The 18,801-nt window shown below is 51.2% G+C and overlaps 2 protein-coding genes across 4 annotated transcripts in view; one reads left to right on the forward strand and one right to left on the reverse strand.

Moving 5' to 3' along the window:
- The window catches only part of LBH (LBH regulator of WNT signaling pathway), a 31,430-nt gene extending 24,472 nt beyond the window's left edge, over positions 1-6,958 (reverse strand). Inside the window, exons 1-3 of one of the 2 annotated variants that reach the window (XM_059188704.1) lie at positions 6,832-6,958; positions 6,551-6,704; positions 6,080-6,130 (exon numbers count right to left, since the gene is read on the reverse strand). Coding sequence is in view for 1 of the 2 variants with exons in the window: in XM_059188703.1 (XP_059044686.1) it covers positions 1,099-1,124 (26 nt within the window). In the remaining variant the exon portion in view is untranslated. Of the gene's footprint in view, positions 1-1,098; positions 1,347-6,079; positions 6,131-6,550; positions 6,705-6,831 lie in introns of those variants that run through there. The other variant, XM_059188703.1, reaches the window with a different exon arrangement.
- Positions 6,959-10,784: 3,826 nt separating this feature from the next.
- Positions 10,785-18,801, forward strand: part of LOC131840580 (glucokinase regulatory protein-like) — a 57,394-nt gene continuing 49,377 nt past the window's right edge. For both annotated transcript variants that reach the window (XM_059188707.1, XM_059188708.1), the window contains exon 1: positions 10,785-11,192. In XM_059188707.1, the coding sequence (XP_059044690.1) occupies positions 11,166-11,192 (27 nt within the window). In that variant the 5' untranslated portion in view covers positions 10,785-11,165. The remainder of the gene's footprint in view (positions 11,193-18,801) is intronic.

Consider the following 18,801-nt stretch of genomic DNA (forward strand, 5'->3'; position numbering starts at 1 on the left):
GGCGGTGGGAAGGGGACTCCAAAGGGATCCCGGGTCATGGAAAGGCTGCCCAACCGACCCGCAAAGAAACGGGCCAGAAGAGCGCCTAGAGGCTCTCGCCCGGTTCTTCGCCTGGTGTAGGGGCGCTCGCTCCTCGCTCCGGGCTGTGGCGCGGGCCCCAAAAGTTGAAGCGAGACGCATGAACTTTCCGGTTCCTGGGCTGAGCAGGACAGCGCGGAGCTGGAACCTGCGGGTCCCGCCCGCCCTGCCAGCACCTGAGGGCGCCCTCCTGCGCCGCCAATGCTCCCCCCGGCCGCTCCTCCTCTTCCCGGGCGCAGGAAGGAAGCGGCAGCCGGCGCGGCCCCGGGCCTCGCTCCGCAACGAGCGCGGCGTCCGCGGCGCATCCCTCCCGGCCCGGATCCCGGGTCCGCACGAACCTCCTCCGCCTCTGGCCCGGCCCGGGATTCTTCCACCCCGGCCGGCGAGGGCGGCTCCCCGGCCCCAGCCCGGGCCCCCACAAAGGCGCATCGGGTTTTTGAAGAGGAATGAAATCGAGAGGGTGCGGCGTGTGCTTCTGCTGCTGCTTGTGGCTTTAACCGGGTTCCGTGTGGGGAGAGCGTTTTTCCCCACCCCTGGACGCTCTGCAAAAGCCTCCTTTGCATCAGCTCAGCCCCGCTGCCGCCGGCCTCGACGCCGAGACTTGCATGCAAACAAAAAGAAAAAGGGGAGGGGGCGGGGGAGAGCTGGATCCCCCTGCGCCAGCCGGGGCGCGTGCCTCCCGCAGCCCTCCGCATTGGGGGTTTTATTAGCGGGATTCGGGCTTGATCCCAGGTTCTCCCCCCGCCTCCCCACCTCACCACCAGCACATACACACCCTCCCAGCCGTCACTTAAGTGAGGGCTTTGAGTTCACTCCCTTTGTCTGGATGCTCTCGGCACCACCTCCCCCCACCCCCACCTTTGCAACCTTGACGTTGACTCCTGCACGGGCTGGGGCGGCGGGTGAGTGCCGGCGTCCGCGCCGCCTGCTGCCCTCGCACCCGAGCCCGCAGGAGCGGGCGCCCGGGCCCCGCAGCCATGGCCGCGAGACGGATGCCCGCCGAGGGCGCAGGGTACTCACCAGTGAATGGGGAAATATACAGACATGAAGTCCTAGGGGAGGCTGACCCACGCCCTTGTGATTTAAAAACGGTCACCGCGTCCCGAGTAAGGATGTCAGGGGCGCAGACAGAAGCGGCAGGCGGCGGGGTGCGGGCACTAGGCGTTCGCCGGTCCGCCTTCCGGAGACAACCCCACTGCCAGGGCGTCTGCAGCACACACGGAGCTCGCGGTTCTCCACCGAGCTCGCGGCCCCACAAAGAGCCGGGGAAGCTGTATTTATAGGGGCGGGGGCGGGGCTCGGCCCCGGGAGGCCCCGCCCCCCTCTCGCCCACTCCTGGAATAACGTCACCAAAATCATGAATGGCTTCAGCGCTCGCAGCTCCTGCAGGCGGCGGCTCGGGGGCGCGCTCGGCTCAGCTCCCCGAAGGCCGTGGTTTGCTTCCAGCCGGGCTCCCTCCCCAAGACTCACACACGCAGACACGCGCGTGGATACACGCGAGCGCGCGCACACACACGCACGCACCAGTTCAATGTCAACGCCGCTTCCTGGTGACAAACCCTCCCGCGCCCGCGGCCTCCTCCTTCCACACACCCCCTGGGCACCCGGGGCGGAGGATCGTAGGCTTGAGAAGGGCACGGGACCCGCTCCGGACGTGACCGCTCGGCCGCCGCGCTGCGCGGTAGGAGGGCGCTATCCCTCGACCCCGAATGCCAGACGCCGGCGCCCTCTCGCCGTCCCCGACTCATAACTCGGGGCCCCTCTTCAGAGTTCATCCCCCAAACCAGGCCCGAGGCGCGTCCCTTCCATCTCCAGCAAGCTGTGTGAGAACCGGAGCATCGCTAAAAAAGAGGCAGTGGGAGGGAGGGAGGGAGCGCGAAGCCGGGGAGACCGAGTACCCGTGGGGATCGCGTTAGCTTGCAAGGGACTGGTCTGCAGCCCGCGGATCCGTGGAGGGTTTTATTTGTGTGTGAAAGGATGTGGTATCGTCGAAGGGTTTTTCCACTGGACACCTACACAACGGCGGCACGGGGCAGGGGGTGCAGGTGGGCACCCCAACCAGCCTTGACTCGGGATCTGAAACAAAGAGCTTGGGCCAAACCCCTCCCACACCGCCCGGGAATTACAACTCCAGGGTCTGTCCTGGTGGTCAGGCTTCGCAGCCCCCAGAGCCAGGCTGGGAGTCTGCCCCTCTGTGGCGGGAGCGCGTTGCTTCACACCTCTGCTTCAAAAACTCCTGTAAAATGGCTTTATAACCCTGATCTATGTGTGTACTGGGGATTGAGGAAGTGTGTGTGTGTGCAGGAGAGGAAGGGGGAGCTTTCAAAAACTTGGCAAAATTAAATGGGCTTTGAAGTCAATCAGCTCTTTGAAAGGTAGTGAATGTCTTGAATCCATATATAGGCTTAAAAGAGGAAATACCTAAGCGGAACTGGGGTGAGGAGCTATAGGATTCATGGTAATGTCGGTTGAACTGGGGCAGGACCATGAGGAGGCCCTCATAATTTTCATGAGCCCTCCCAAGCTAACCCAAATAAAAATAACGACAAGGATTAAATAAAAACAACCTTGCTATTTTTGGTCATTCATACATGTCCCGCCTGAGTAATAAACAGTGTACTTCCTATGAAAACACCGCTCCAAGACAACCCCTCACTCCCTGATCGCCACCCCCAAGTTGATCCTTCCAACTAGAGAAATTCAGGAGCTTCTGCTCACCCCCACCCCACCGCATACCATAAATGAGAAATTGATTCATGCTTCCAAGTGCCACTCTGTGGTGTTCCTTGGGGAGATGGCGAACTGATGGGGGCACCAGAGCTCCTGTGGACCCATGCTAAGGGGATTACTTAGCAGTACGGGATTACTGCTAACAGGGTTGTTTGTGCCTTTTGCAAGGGGGGGAGAAGTTCTCAAAAGGTTGGTTGGGACATGTAGTCATCTAGGGAGTCAAAGGAGATGCCCATGCTCGGAAAGCTGGATTACACACTGTGGCTTTCCAGGGACTAACGCCGGCCCTGGGAGAGCAGGGCTCGTGTCTTCTGCCATTTCTCCCCAGTAGCAATCCCTGGCAAGGCCTGGGATGAAAGACTGACTCACCATTTTCATATACCAATACCGCCCCCCAGTTACATATTGATGATTACTACTTGCAAAACTTTCTAGACTCAGAAAGCTATCCCCTACTCCTGCAACACACACACCCTTAAAATGGCCTCATTTTGAAGAGGATGGGATGTAAGGTCTCCACCCGCAGATGTCTGGGCTCCTGAAAAATCCCCTGCATTGGAGAACCTTGGGGTAACTCCCTGATGCCTGCTTTTTTTTTTTTTTTTTTTTTTAAGATTTTATATATTTACTTGACAGAGAGAGACAGCAAGAGAGGGAATACAAGCAGGGAGACTGGGAGAGGCAGAAGCAGGCTATCTGCTGAGCAGGCAGCCCGATGCGGGACTCCATCCATGGACCCTGAGGTCATGACCTGAGCTAAAAGCAGACACTTAACAACTGAATCACCCAGGTGCCCCCAGATGCCTGCTCTTGAGGAAACTTTATATTAATGCCCATTTTAACTGAAATTTACTTCTTGTCAATAAGTTGGAGTGGAAAGCAAGCCTTAGGTTAGAACCCAAATGTACACTTTGTTTTCTGAAACCATGGCGACACATTCATTCATATGAAAATAGGGGAGGCACGGGGCTACACTTTGATGTCACTATAACAACTATGCCATTTCACAATCATAATACTTGATGTAGTGCCTTGCCGTTTTCAAAGCATTTTCATGATCTCAGCTTTCCTAAGAATGTAATAAGAGTCCCATAGCACAATATGTGGTCCCTGGCCCAGAGTGTGCAAACAGAGTCTGAAATAAATTAGGGCACTTGCCGGAGATCATGCAGCTACTCTGCTACATGGCTGTGATCATACCTGTAAAGACACAGGGTATTTAAACATGCAGACTGACCACGGCTTCCCAAATATCCTATGAGATAGGTTTCTATCCCTATTGCTTTCAAATAAAGAAACAGAAACACCACTGAGTGAAGTGAACATAGAGCCCCAGAACCTTAGAGCTGAAAAAGACTTTCCAAATCACCGAATCCAGTCTCCTCATTTTACAGGTGAGAAGACATCTAAGAGATTAAATGGCACATCCAAGGTCACCAGGCTATTAAATGGTGTAGATGGAACCTGAACGCAGGCCTTCAGACCACTGGTCAAATGTTCTTTCCACTACAGTGCTATGCCTCTGCCAAGAAGTCAGCAGCGAAAGTCAAACTCGTGATCTGGACTCTCCGAACCCTATCAGCCCACCACTGGGATTTCCTGAGCACCTACTGTGTACCGCTCAGGGATCTAAACAGCCCTCTGCACCTCTCCCTCTGCCGCCTTTGCTTCAGGGACTCAAGAGTCGAGTTGCAATTCTGCTTCAACAAAAATCCAAGTGTAATCAGAACTGCCTTGCTTTCCAACATCGCCTAAATCCAGTTTCCCAGCTCCTTTTCTCTTGCACCTAAAATAAGAATTAAAAAAAATAATAAAAGGTACTCAGTTACCCGTGGCATCCCTGTGCAGGTATGCAGGCCGTGTAGCTAATTATTCATTGAGTAAAAAAGTCTCCATCTAAATTCCTTTGCAGTGTATTTCCATGCTTTATCTCCCTCCAGCCTTGCAAAAAGACAGCATTCCTTTTAACCTGCCTAGCAGTGGTGACGTCGGTGCTGTGTTCAGCTCCAAGGGACTTCACAAAGTAGCTGTTGCCTAAGGTGCGCTTGCATCTGCTAGCATGTTTACCCCTCATGATGACTTTAAGACATAGGCACTATTGTCCCATTTGTCAGATGGAGAGAGAGAGGTTCTGAGAGGTTGAGTAACTGGGCCAGGGCCACATAGTTCTCAAATGGCTGAACTAGAATTTGACTCTGGGTCTTTGTTCTAAAGCCTCTGTTTTCCCCACAGTCCTAGGCTTATCCTAGCCCTTGTGCCTTTATTTGTTTTAACAGATCAACTACAAGCTGAATATAAAATGTTAGCTCCAGGGACAGCTGGGTGGCTCTGTGTCAGGTAAGCATCCAACTCTTGATTTGGCTCAGGTCATGATCTCAGGATTGTGAGATGGAGCCCCTTCCCATCCCCCCCATGCCATCATCACTGTCGCTGTCGGCATTGTCATCGTCACTATCATCATCATCATCATCATCATCATCATCGTGGGGCGGTGTCCGTGCTCAGAAGGGAGCCTGCTCCTCTCCCTCTCCCTGCTCACTCTCTCTCTTTCAAACAAATAAGTGTTTTGTTTTTTAATGTTAGTTCCAATAGCAAAGACCAGAACTACTGGACACCACCCAGTCGGCTAGGGCTGGCAGAATAAATAAGTTTCCCACCCTGGGAATCTGGGAGCTTCTTAAAGATATCAGTCAAAGTCTTGGGGTTTAAAAAAAAAAAATGAGTAGAAGAAGGGGAGTTTCTAGCCAATTTTTTTCAAGGAAACTCATTTGAGTACATAAGAAATCTGAAAGGCAAGAATGTGTGTGGGTTGATGTGAGGATGAAATGAGAGAGTGTTATGAAAACACTTGGTAAGCTGGAAAGCACTGAGCAGATGCGGGGCTTGTTTTTAAGGTGTTTTGGGGGAAAAGATGGGGTTCAGCAGAGCTGATTGTATCTGCTTTGGTTTTTCACTCAGTTCAGCCACAGACCGCCCCATTTTCCCCTGGAGTCCCTTGACTGAAGTTTCCAGTGCTGGGTGGGGGAGGGGGAGTGCCAGACATGAGAGGCAAGTAGCAGAGCTCTGCCCAGTGGGTGCTCCCAGTGTCCCCACATCACCCCTCACCCTCTACGAGTTCGTCTTTGGTGCCTCACAGCAAGTGTCCACCTGGGTTCTGGACACATGGCCAATGCCTGTTTGTGGGCTGCTTTCCCACGTAAGCCATCAGGTGACTAGTCCTCACACAAAACCACCAAACCTACCAGACAAAATCCTCTAGCCTTTGACTTACTTTGCTGTGAGTTCTCAGGCCTGTGGCATGGCTTCTCTGTGCTGCAGACTCCTAAAGCAATAAAGGAGGCAAGAGGAATCTTTTGAGTTCTCAGAACACTCAGAAGGCTAAGAGAAATTTCTTCTATCAATGCTCGAGGGGAGAGTGCTTTGCATCCTCCCATCCAGGCTCTGAGACCCGACAGACAGCCTGTGGGCACTCTTGCCCTGTACCGTCTTAGGAGGGGTCTCCTTCTCTCCACCCAATACCTCCTCACCCCGCAAAGAAGCCTGCGATCTGGAATCTTGCCTTCCCAAATATCAAAGAGATTCAGCCCTGGCTTTTTCTTTATTTCTATCAAGGGGCCTTTGAACCAAAGGGATTTTGTGAGAAAGAAAACTCTACGGAATCTTTGGGGTCCAGGCTCTTGAAAGAAAACACCCAAACTGGAACCAGTTCAAGGCTCTCGTGTCCAATTAAGGAAATACTCACATTCCTATCCTAGCTCCGGCTCCGGCATGCTTTCTCTCTTTCCACATCTACACAGGAATGCACGTTAACAGCCAGAAGAGAGGTTCCTATCACCAGGACCCTATCATATAGCGCGGGGCTCCTCGGGGTGGGCTCCAGCTGGCTGACACCTTCCCTGAGTTAGACAAAGAACACGCACCACGGAACAATCCAAATTCCCTTCATACCTCTCTGGCTCCCCCTCCCCCTACCACCCCCCGCCCCCGCCCCCTCAGCCTGGGACCAGAGGAACTCTGTCATACCTGTGGGTTATGAAAAAAGAGGAAAACACAATAGTTTCTTGTGAAGAAAGGCACTTTCAGTTTTCTTTTCAAGTATACAGGATGTCGCCCTGCTTCCTCCAGGGGCAGCTGCGTCCCTCCTGGCTTCATCCCCAGGGCTCCGAGGAGGAGGAGTGAGCCGGGGAGCAGCTCCTTCAGAGGGCCTCTGCCAATGGTAACCTGAGCTCACACCAGCTCGCTGGAGTCCCAAGTGTGCTTCACACCCACACAGTGCCCGGCCCTGGGATCAGATGGCCGGGTCCATGTTACACTTTCCTGCCTGTTCAGCAACAGTCCCACCGGGTCCTGGGCAGCTACAATGGACCTGACTGGGGTGGCTCCCAAGAAATCACCTGAGGGGAACTTAAGCTCTCCTAAATCCATCACCCCCAATCCATCCCAAATAAACACACCCCGAGGGATATAACCCTGTGTCTACCGGGATAACACGGCTTTAGGATAGATTCCCCAAACTGCTTTAGTGATCCCTTATGCAATACTAAGGCCGAGTAAAAATAGCACACGTGCTGTGCGTACAAGTTTTGCATATGAGTTTGCATGTAAGATCTCTCACCTCTGGGCGCCTGGGTGGTTCAGTCTTTAAGCATCTGCCTTTGGCTCAGGTTATGATCCCACGGTCCTGGGATCCAGCCTGGCATCAGTCTCTCTGCTCCGTGGGAGGCCAACTTCTCCCTCTCCCACTCCCCCTGCTTGTGTTCTCTCTGTGTGTGTCTCTCTCTGTCAAATAAATAAAATCTTAAAAAAAAAAAAAAAAAAAAAAAAGACCGCTTGCCTCTAGGATGCCTGGGTGGCTAGGTGGGTTAAGTCTTTGACTCAGATAATGATCCCGGGATCCTGGGATAGAGCCCCTCACTGGGCTCCTTGCTCAGTGGGGACCCTGCTTCTCCTTCCGCTTGCTGCTCCCCCTGATTTTGCTCTCTGTCTCTCTTTCTCTCTGACAAATAAATAAATAAAATCGTAAAAAAAAAAAAAAAAAAAAAAAGAAAAAACAAAACAAAAAAACCCCCTTACCTCTCCCTTTCCTACCAGATGTGCTCTCCTTAATTCCTTGTATAATGAAATCAAGGGGTGCCTGGGTGGCTCAGTGGGTTAAGCCTCTGCCTTCAGTTCAGGTCATGATTCCTAGGATCCAGCCCCATTGGCTCTCTGCTTAGCAGGGGGCCTGCTTCCCCCTTCCCCTCTGTCTGCCTCTCTGCTTACTTGTGATCTCTCTCTGTCAAATAAATAAATAAAATCTTTAAAAAAAAAAAAAATAAAGAAATCAAGGGCTGCTTCCGGTGCTTGGCATGGGGTACATCACAGAGGAGACTGGGAGGACCAGATGCCAGCCCCTTCTAAGACCATAGGATAACTACTGCAGTTCGGACATGTGACCTTGGGGGGTGGCGTGATTATTTTTGTCTTGGGAAGAAGGGTGCTGACTACCAGAATACAAGCTCCATAAGGGTAAGGGCTGAGTCTCTCTGTTTTGTTTACTGCTGGACTTCATCAGCTGGAAGACTGCCTCGTACTTAGTGGGCACTCGGGAAACATTTGCTGAAGGACTGAATGAATGAATGAATGGATGGTATCAAGAAAAGCTAAAGAGAAAAGACACCATCGAGCGGGCCTCAAAGGATGGGTAGAAGCCAGAGAAAGCCAGTCCTTAGGACAAGAACAGCAAAAGCAAAGGCGCAGGGGTGAGAAAGTGCCAGGGGTGTGCTGGGAATGACGAGTGAGCAGAAGAATCTTGATCCTGGGAGGGAGCGCGGGAGGCCCCCACCCCCTGGCAAGTCCAAGTTTGCATGCTGAACAGAATGCCTGTTTGTTAGCAAAGGTCCTTGAACTCTGCAGAACGGATTGTGCACAGAATTTCTAGCAGAAAAAAAAAAGTCGGTCAGTTCTGTCCGCCAAAGCCATCCAGTCACCCTCACCTCTTCATTATTTGAGTGAATATCAGCATTTCTTTTCCAGTTAGGTGGCGCCCAAGCAGAAATGTGAAGTAGGTCAGATGGAGTTGATGTGAACTGCGTCTTCTGAGACTTCCCCTTTCCACTCCTCCCGTTTCACACCTCTCTCTGGCCTGCCCACTGATCTGAAGAAACCCGGGCTCCCTTCATCACAGCCTTGCAAGTTCCAAAGCCACGCTTTGCTTTCCCACGCGAGAGTCCATGCTTCCTCTTCCCGATCCCACGCAGCTGCTAGACAAGCACACTTGATCGGATGCATAAATTCACACTATGGTGAGAGAGACACGCTTGTGATACACCCGTGGCCTCCGTCGAACGATGGCATTTCAGGCCGGGTAAGTGGGTGAGAAGAACGAGCTCTGTGGTCACAGGGGTGATGATGGTTGGTGGCAGAAATCTGAGGGGAAACCAGGCCATGGTAAGACAGAGCAAGAAGTGAACCCCCCGGAAGGGCTGGGGTAGCTGCAACCAGTGGGCCTGCCTTCTGGAGGGATCTGATTAGAATCCTTGTCCCCAACTGCGATCTGGCCACAGCCCTCGAGTGGATTAAGTCCACTGATCAGTGGTGGGGGAGAGTCTCAGCAGACCCTTTTTACTAAGAAGGTACAGAGTTTTAGGGGTGCCTGCTTGGCTCAGTGGGTTACAGCCTCTGCCTTCGGCTCAGGTCGTGATCCCAGGGTGCTGGGATCGAGCCCTGCATTGGGCTCTCTGCTCAGTGGGAAGCCTGCTTCCTCCTCTCTCTCTCTCTGCCTGCTTCTCTGCCTCCTTGCGCTCTCTCTCAGTCAAATAAGTAAATAAACTCTAAAAAAAACCAAAAAACAAAAAATAAAGAAACAAACAAAAAGAAGGTATAGAGTTTCAGACTGAAGGGGACTCCTCTGAGTGGGCCCAGGGCCTGGGTGCACCTGTCCAGGCCCAGGCCAGGCCCAGCAGCCCAGGTGCACCCCGGGAGAGAGGTCTTGCCCCCGCCTGAGCCTTGGACAAGCCCAGACAGTGAGAAAGACCATATGCCTTTTCACAGGCTTAATGAGGCCCTCAGGGCACAGAGGCTCCCACCCAGGGCTTCTAAGGCTCTTGAGCAGATGGAGTGGTACAATCTAGCTTCAGGCAGGAGCGTGGCCAGCTCCTGGGGGCAGTGGGGTGGCTGGAGCCTGCAGCACCGCAGAACCTTGCCCTGTCCTCCCCACCTGCCCTCTGAGTGGGCCCCTGTCTTCTACCTTTTCATCCAGGCCTCCTCTTACAAACAAAACCCAGACCAGTGGAAGGAGTTTCACCTGAGGCTGCCATCTAGCTTTATGCTTTAGTGTCTCTGATGCTACTGATGAGAAAAGCTAGCATCCTGTGCGCTTGAGTCTTTCTGGAGGTTGGGGGTGTTCCTTGCTCTGGCCACCTGCTCATTGGAATTTCGGAATTTCAGAGTGGTTGGGGAGGGTGCCGATGGGAACTTCGGCTCACTTTCCTTCCAGTTCCACCCCAGCGAGGGTCCCCTTCACACATACTCCCCAGGGTCATTCTCATTTTTATTCCCTTCATGTGCAGGACATAATCTTCCACAATGCTTATCCATTTCTCGATTTGTAAAGAAGAAAATATAGGGGTGCCTGGGTGGCTCTGCTGGTTAAGAAGAAGAAAATATAAAGATTAACGAATTACACCCCAGATTATGATTTTGTCTGACATCCTTAGCAAGAGAATGGACAGGTCTCTTGGCCTCACTCTACTCATCTGTAAAATGGGCCTGATGTTCCTTGGCCTCAGCTCACGGCACAGTAAGGATGCAAGAGGGGCAAGCACTCAGCTTCCTTGGCAGACAAGGGCGGTATTAAATTATCCTCCACGGGATCTGCTTGAAAATGAATAGCTCAAAGAAGGGAAAGTGAAACTCACAGCAATTACTTTGTTTTGTTGCTTATTAACAGGAAAATACAGCAAGAGTAGCAAGCCTCTCTTGGTTTCTGAGAAAGCCAGGCCAAGCCAGTTCTCTTAGAAGAGAAGGATAACATCCCATCTCTCGCTTTTTCCAGCACTTTCTCGAAGTATCTGCACTGACTCTCGCACCTGCCGACACCCTAGCTAGAAGCACACAGGTGTGCAGCTACGGCTTAGCGGCGGCAGCCCAGGGAGGTTATACCAGACTTCTCCGGGCAGGTCTAGGTCTCCCACACGCACAGCTGCCCGTCTACACATGGGGGCGCGGGCATTTTAAAGCTATTTGTATTACAGAGTATTTCTCAATCCCCTGGTGTCGAGTGCCAGCAAATCGCCCAGCGCTTCTGTTCTTGGGACTCTACACGCCCGCACAGGCAGGCACAGGTGCTTAGCAGCAAGCGACGTCTCCGCCGCTGAATGAGCGCTCAGTCTTCGGAGTCCGAGGTAAGGGAATAACGCGGAATCCATATGGAAGCAGAAACTTCTCATCCGATTCACCTTGTTTTACCACCTTTGTTTTTATTGGGGCATTTGTCTCAAGCAGCAACGAACACCCCCCACCCAGTGCCGGGGGGCGGGGGGAGCAGGTGTAGGGGACTGGGGTGATTCCTGCACGTCCAGCATTCCCTTCCTCCTTCAGAGCAATGAGGGGGAGCAGAGGGGGGCATCCCAGGGGTAGGAGCCTGCACTGGGATAGCCATCTGACAATCAGAAAGGAGGGGCGAAAAGGAGAGGGAGGTCTGCAGGGGGCTGTGGCAGTGGCCCAAGCGGGAGGCCGCACTGAGCCCAGAGGCAGGTGGTGGCAGGAGGCGGGGCAGAGGCAGAGCCTCCCGAACCCAGTACTTGCTTGGCTGTGGGAGCAGAGGAGAAAGGCAACTGGAGAAGCCTTGGATGTCTTGAGCCAGAACTGCAAAACTGGCACCACCTACTGGAAAAGCCAAGTGCAGAGGAGCTGGTCTGAGGGGAAGGGAGTCCTGCCTTTTAGGGATCTGGGCTCGCATGGGAGGACAACCCCAAGTTGTAGCTTTGGCCACACGTGCTGTCCTAGCCACTACGCCGGTTGTTTCTCTCACTCTTGGGTCCGTGGTGGCCGGGTTTCAGATCTGAAGGTGAGGTGCCTGGCCACTCTGGGGGTGCCTGGATGCTGTGGCGGATGGGTTCTTCAGAGGCAGATGTGGCAACAGGGTTTGGGACCAATACCCAGGAATGGCAGGAGAAGCGGGAGTGGGCCCAGAAGGAAGTCTCATGGAGAGGCGGGCTCCGCCTATCTTGGCCAGTCCTACGGGGAGCTGGGGAGCAAATCCTACCTGTTGGAGTGGACAAAATTCCAGGGCCTGCCTTTCCTGGCTCTGCTAGGCCCACAGTGTGAGCTGTCCTGGGGTAGGACACGGTCTTGGAAGAGGTGGCTCTCTTTGGCTTGTGCCAACCCGAAAGGAGTTGATGGCTAGAGGCCATCTTCCGACCCCACTACCACAGCTGGGCAGTGGGTCCTCCTGTGACAGGGGATCCAGGTGGCACATTTCTCTCTCTACCACAGACCCAAAGCTTGCAACTCTGCGTTATGGCCTCTCTTCACGTTGTCATGCACAGCAGAGGGTGGCAGCTTGGGGAATCCTCAGGGAGGGACGCATGGAACACTAGCCCATGCCCCCCATTTTGCAGGCAACAGAACTGAGGCGCTGAGAGAGGAATTGCCTTTCCTTAGCTCTGACAGTCCGTGAGTAAACTCAGGACGAGCACTTGGTCTGGTCCTCCAGTCCCTTGACTTGTGCTTATCCCAAGAAAGGAGACCGCTCTGTGCCCAGAGGCTCAGGGCAGGAAGACCATTGCTCCCAGTCTGTGGATGGTCTGCACGTTGTGATCCCAGTTTGCCCATCCGTGTCCGCAGGTTGGCTGGGAGCACAAGGGGCTCACTCCCCAAAGCCCTGAGTGAGGACGGCACCAGGCCCGGGGGAAGGAATGAATTCAGATTTCCAGAGAGGCCGGGCCCAGAAGGCCTATGAAGACGGCCCTTCAGGGTCCCAAAGCAGTGCCCATAGAGTAGCGTGGGGGACGAGCTTTAGGACTTCCCCCTTAAGGTATCAGGACTTCTGATTCTCCCCTATGGGGAGCCTCAGTACCAGGAATGGACTGGATATGCACATGTCCCTGAAGCTTCTGCTTCTTTCTTGTACCTCGTGGGTGCAGGGAGCACCGGGTGGATTTAGGTCCCAAGTATATGGGACCAAGTATATGGGAAAGTGTTACCCCCATTAGATCCTCTTTTCTCTTAATCTTCCTCCCCCTCGTATTCTCTCATATATTTTTTTTTTAACTTTGCTCTATTTTATGTAGTGTCTGTAAACTCCCTCAGATGCCTCCTAGAATGATCTTATAGGTAAACAACTGGGATGTATAAGCCGGGATGGCTCCCTGGGAGGGTCTGAACCTGGCCCTCCCCACTCCTCAGTGCACATCGCGGTCCCATCTCTGAACCGCTCTGGGTGAGGTTCAAATGCTGATGGTGTCCCCACCTGTTGCGGGACCACCCTCCACCCCCGGACTCCAGTCTCCCACAGGTCCGCAGGGGGGCGTCTCTCGTTCCCCAGGCCGCACCCCAGTGTGGGGTGGCTGCTGCGCTTGGTGAGATCTGGACATGATGCAAGTTCATGGCTGGAGGCAGTCTGGGTTTTGCAAGAGCACATCACAGTTCTTCGAGGCATTTAAAGATCTCCGGGTCAGTCGGTCCAGTTATAATTGCCTTCGCTTTGGTGTTCCCACAAGCTGGGGCGGTTTTGTCTTCCGAATGGCCCTAAGAGGCATTCTTTCCGAGCTGACGCATCAAAGCATCTGCTCTAGGTATGAAGAGTTTCAGATGGTATGTCCTGTGGGCGAAGATGTCAGCGCCAGAGGGATGGAAAATGGGGCTTGTCCACCTTTCTGAAGAGCTGCCTCGATCGAGGCCAGGAATTACGGGGCCCCAGGTTGATTCTAGGGTTCCTGAATTCCTATGCTTGGCCCTGATGATTCCATACAAAAGACATTGCTCATTCTCGGCGATCAAGAGGGCAAATGGGCAGGGGCACAGTCACCGCCCCCGCCTCGACTGCAGGCTGCTTATCATCCGTTGGCCTTGGTTTATTTCAGTTCAAGGAAGATCAGGAAGGTAGGAATGAAATCTCTTGGCAATGATACGTACATCACATGAATTAACCTCTCCTAGCCTCTAGTTCCTTGCCCATCAAGGAGAGGGCAGGCGTAATAACCCCCACCTTGCAGAGCTGGTATATTGAGTAAGAGCTAGATGGCAGAAAACACCTGTACAGCACCTGACAGAGTCAAGACACAGCTCCTCAAATGGCTACTATTTCGACTGTGTAGCAGGCCCACAGTCATCTGAACGTGGAGCCTGTTCACTCAGTGTGGTCGGTGGGCCAGCACCGACAGGCAGCACCCCTTGCCCCTCAAGCTTGTTAGAAATGCGATTTCTAATGAGACCTCCCAGGTGACGACATATGCATTACAGTTGGAGAATCATGGAATTCAGGGACATCAATGCTACCTTTTAATCTGGTGGCTTTGATGGCATTTCTCTTGGCAACCGTCGGAGTCCGTAATGAGTCCGTCAATCAAATCGAGGCAATAATTACCTACTGTGGTCTGCACCCCCACCCCCACTCACCCCTGCCCCCCACCCCGGGCCAGTCTGGCTCTGGGGCTCTGGCCAGGCCGCTGCTCTGCTCACCCCATTCACCTGCCTCCTGCGGTCACCTGTGCGGTGGCCAAGGCTCCGGGGAGATGAGGGCTCCTTGTTTACCGGGCAAGCTCAGATAAGGTTTCTCACAGCCCCACCTGAGCGCCAGTGCCAAGGTAAACTTGCTCTCCACAACTGCTCCCTGACTGGAAAATGTGTCAGTCTATTTACTTCTCACTCCCACTGGAAAAAAAGGTGGGGGGGGGGGCAGGGAGTGGTTGGCCATGATATCATTCTTTCCACGGAACTTCTCAAAGGCATCGCCTTTCACGGTGACTTCCAGGCCGCGCTTGCCTTTCGCTGCGCCTCGAGGAACAGAGCTGGCCAGGGGCACAAGCTTCTCTTCCTTCTCCACTGCCCTCTGCCCTCTCTCCTCCCCCACCTCTCTCTGGAGTCTTGCAGGCAGCCCTGGAAAGGAACCTGGAAGCCAGCAGGTGGGGGAGAGAGTTTTCCTAGCATTTCTAGCAGAGGTGACCGGCCTCTGGGGACAGGGTGGAGGGCTGCTTGGGATGGAGGGCAGGTGCTGACTCAAAGGGGCCAGGAAAGGGACTTCCTGGGGGCAAGGCTGGTGTTTTCCGACACATCAGAGAACTGGAAACGAAGAGCAAAACCAGTTTTCTCAAAGCCCTACAAAGAGTCAGCAACAGTTGGGGGCCACTGCATTCATCACAGTTCTTGTTTCTGCTTCTCTGGAGAAGAGCTAAGACTTTCTGACTGGGTTTCAGGTGCCCCCCAGCCGCCGAGAGACACTGCAGGCTAGCGTACAGCAGCTGGACTCAGGCAGGGAGGGCTAGCCCATCACTCACTCCTCTTAGCAAGATCTCCTGCAGGTCAACATTGCTTCCATCTTGGGTCTGAGGTACTTATAAGAAAATAAGAATTAGGGGCACCTGGGTAGCTCAGTGGGTTAAAGCCTCTGCCTTCGGCTCAGATCATGATCCCAGGGTCCTGGGATGGAGCCCCGCATCGGGTTCTCTCTCAGCAGGGAGCCCCCCCCTCCCCGCCTGCCTCTCTGCCTACTTGTGAATCTCTGTCTGTCAAATAAATAAATAAAATCTTTTTAAAAAAATTAATAAAACGAGAGTAGGGCCTTGCACAGACCAGTACGGATAATGTGCTACAGACTGAGGAATAGGATTAACCCAGTCAAAATGAAGAACTTTTAAATTTTTATTTGTAATTTTTTAATATGCAGATAAGATCAGAGACTAATAATACAGGGAACCCCTGTGGACTAACTTTCCAGCTGTATCCATCAGGAAAGACTTGGCTGTGCTGTGCTGTGCTGTGCTAACGAACATCCCCAAATCTCCATGACTGAGAGCAACAAAGTTCATGTGTTACCCATCCACCTGCCCCCCACTGGCTGCCTGGAGACGTTGTGTCTGCTCAGGGACTGGGGAAGAGAGAAGGTTTGACTCGGCATGGCCATGTTGGCCAAAGCTTTGGTCAGAACCAGAAGTCACGGGACACCTGGGTGGCTCAGTTGGTTAAGCAGCTGCCTTCGGCTCAGGTCATGATCCCAGCGTCCTGGGATCGAGTCCCACATCGGGCTCCTTGCTCCGCAGGGAGCCTGCTTCTCCCTCTGACTCTGCCTTCCACTGTGTCTGCCTATGCTCGCTCTCGCTCGCTCTCTCTCTGACAAATAAATAAATAAAATCTTTAAAAAAAAAAAAAAAAAAAAAAAGAACCAGAAGTCACTTCCACTCCAGCCCACTGGCCAGAATAAGTCTGTAGGCCACCCCTAACTTCAGAGTGGAAAATGCAATCCTACCATGGGCCTGGGAGGCAGAGAGCCAGATACATTCGGTGGGCAGTGCTAATGATGACCGCATCAGCTTCAGCAAATATTAGTATATTGTCTTATTTGCTTCAGGTCTTTCTACTTCAAAGAAAGTAAATATTAGAGATACAATGGATTTCCCCTCTGTACTCCTCTCCAGCCCATCTCCTCCCTCACTTCCCAGAGCTAAGCACTGTGTTGAATTCAGTGTTAGTCCTCTTCATGCATGTTTTTATATTTTTTATGATTTTTATTGCATTTTTATGTATCCATAGCATTATAAAGTATTACTTATTACTCCCTGCCAGCTTTTAAGCTACATATGTGTCTATATACAGTATCAGAATCTTCTGCTGTGTTCATTTCTCCCTTAGCATTATAACTGTGAGATTTTTATCTATGTCAATACATGCTGTACTGTACTCCTTTGTAGAACTATACTACGACTCAGCTATCCATTTTCTTGTTGATGGACATTTAGGTGGTTTCCAAGCTACAGCAAACATCTTAGTACACGTCTCCTTGTGCCCACATACAAGACTAGATGCCTAGGAGCAGAACTTCTGGACATGACCACCTACGACTTTACTAGCTATTGCCAAATTGCTCTCCAAAGTACTTGTACCAACTTACAATCCCACTAGGAGGGAGTGTGTTTCCATGATTTAACAGCTCTGCCAACACTTGGCATTGGCTGGCTTAAATTTTTGCTGATTTAATAGGTGTGAATGATATTTTACTGTTGCTTTGTTTGTATTTCTTTGCTTAATAGTGGAAGCAAGCATCTTTTTGTATTTCTATTGACCTTCTGGGGTTCCTCTTCTACAAATTATCTACAAATTGATAGTTGATATTCTTTGCCCATTTCTTCCCAAGTGCTGTTTATCTTTTTCTAATTAATTTGAGGGATTTCTTTATGTGTTACACTCATTGCATGTATCTTCTCTCAGGCTATCGCTTGTTTTTCACTTTGTCATTATGGCCTTTGGTTATGGAGAAGTTAATTTTTATGAAGTCAAAATTATCGATTTTTCTATGTTCTCTTTTTTGTTGGTTTGCTTTCTTAAAGAGAAATTATTCTTTATGTTAGGATCACAAAGAATTTTTCTGGGGGCTCCTGGGAGGCTCAGTCATTGGGTGTCTGCCTTCGGCTTGGGTCATGATCCCAGGGTCTTGGAATCGAGCCCCGCATCTGACTCTCTGCTCCGAGGGAAGCCTGCTTCTCCCTCTCCCACTCCCCCTGCTTGTGTTCCCTCTCTTGATGTCTCTCTCTCTGTCAAATAAATAAATAAAATCTTTAAAGAAAAGAAAAAAATTTTTCTGTATTTTCACTCTGTGCTTTAAAATTTTGCTTTTTATTTTTAGTTCTTCAATCTACGAAAAGTTGATCTAAGGGAGAAGTCTAATTCTGTATTTTCCATATGGATAGTCATTTCTAGGATTCATTTATTAAATAGATTACCCTCTCCCCACGCATTGTAATATCATCTCTGCTTGGTATTGTTTCCAAACATGGGTGGGCCCGTGGCTAGGCTTTCCATTCTGTTCTAAGGTTTATCCTTTTGCCCAAACTCTGTTGTCTTCATTACGAAATATTTTGATAATAAATCTTGATATCTGGTAGGGCAAGTTCTTCCATGTTCTCCTTTTTCAAAATTGTTTCTCAGTTATTCTTGGCCCTTTGCTCTTCCAAATCCATTTTGAGAAATCAATTTCTTCCAAATCAGATTGTCTAGTTCCAAACAAAACAAAACAAAACACCCTGTTAGGCTTCAAATAAAATTCTGTTGATGAATTTGACAACTTTATGATTTGGAGTGTTCCTCTTCATATTCTTTTATATGGCATGTGCTTATGATTTCGCAGCCCTCAGTAGACCCTCATTTCCTCCTCTGCTCCCCTCTCCAACCCTTCTGACCTTGACCTTCAAACTTTGCTTACTTCCTCTTTCTTATTGTGGCTTCAGTATCTTTACTTCCAATACTTGCCTCTTTCAAAGGTCTCCTAATTCTTCTTTTCCGTGTGCAACAGGTAACACCCAGACACACAGTACAATGATAAGGGGCTAGAGGAGAGGTTCTCATAGTCTCCTGGGATGAGATGTGACAGCATAATTACCTATGAAGGGGTGCACGGTAATCTTTTCTGAGCTTCAGGAGGTAGCATGCATAGTCGTTAAGAGGCCAGACTGCTAAGTTTGAATCCTAGCTCTATCATTTACTGACTCTGATCTTGGGCAAATTGCTTAGTATCTCTGTGCCTCAGTTGTCCCTTCTGTCATGTAGGAGTAAAAGTATTAATTATGTCATAATATCATTATGGGAAATAAACAAGTTAATGTATTTAAAGAGCTTGGGACAATACTTGTATACTGTGTGTCATCTATTACTGTCATTACTAAGATAGGATTTCCCAAACACATTGGAAAAATATGACTAGATGGAATGTTCAAACTAGATGATGTTGTAATTCATTAATCTTAACACGGAAGGAAGAAGTTGCTGGTTAGCACTGTATCTTCTCAGTAAGCTGAGAAA

This window comes from Mustela lutreola, chromosome 9 (genome assembly GCF_030435805.1).
Source record: "Mustela lutreola isolate mMusLut2 chromosome 9, mMusLut2.pri, whole genome shotgun sequence".
NCBI lineage: Eukaryota > Metazoa > Chordata > Mammalia > Carnivora > Mustelidae > Mustela > Mustela lutreola.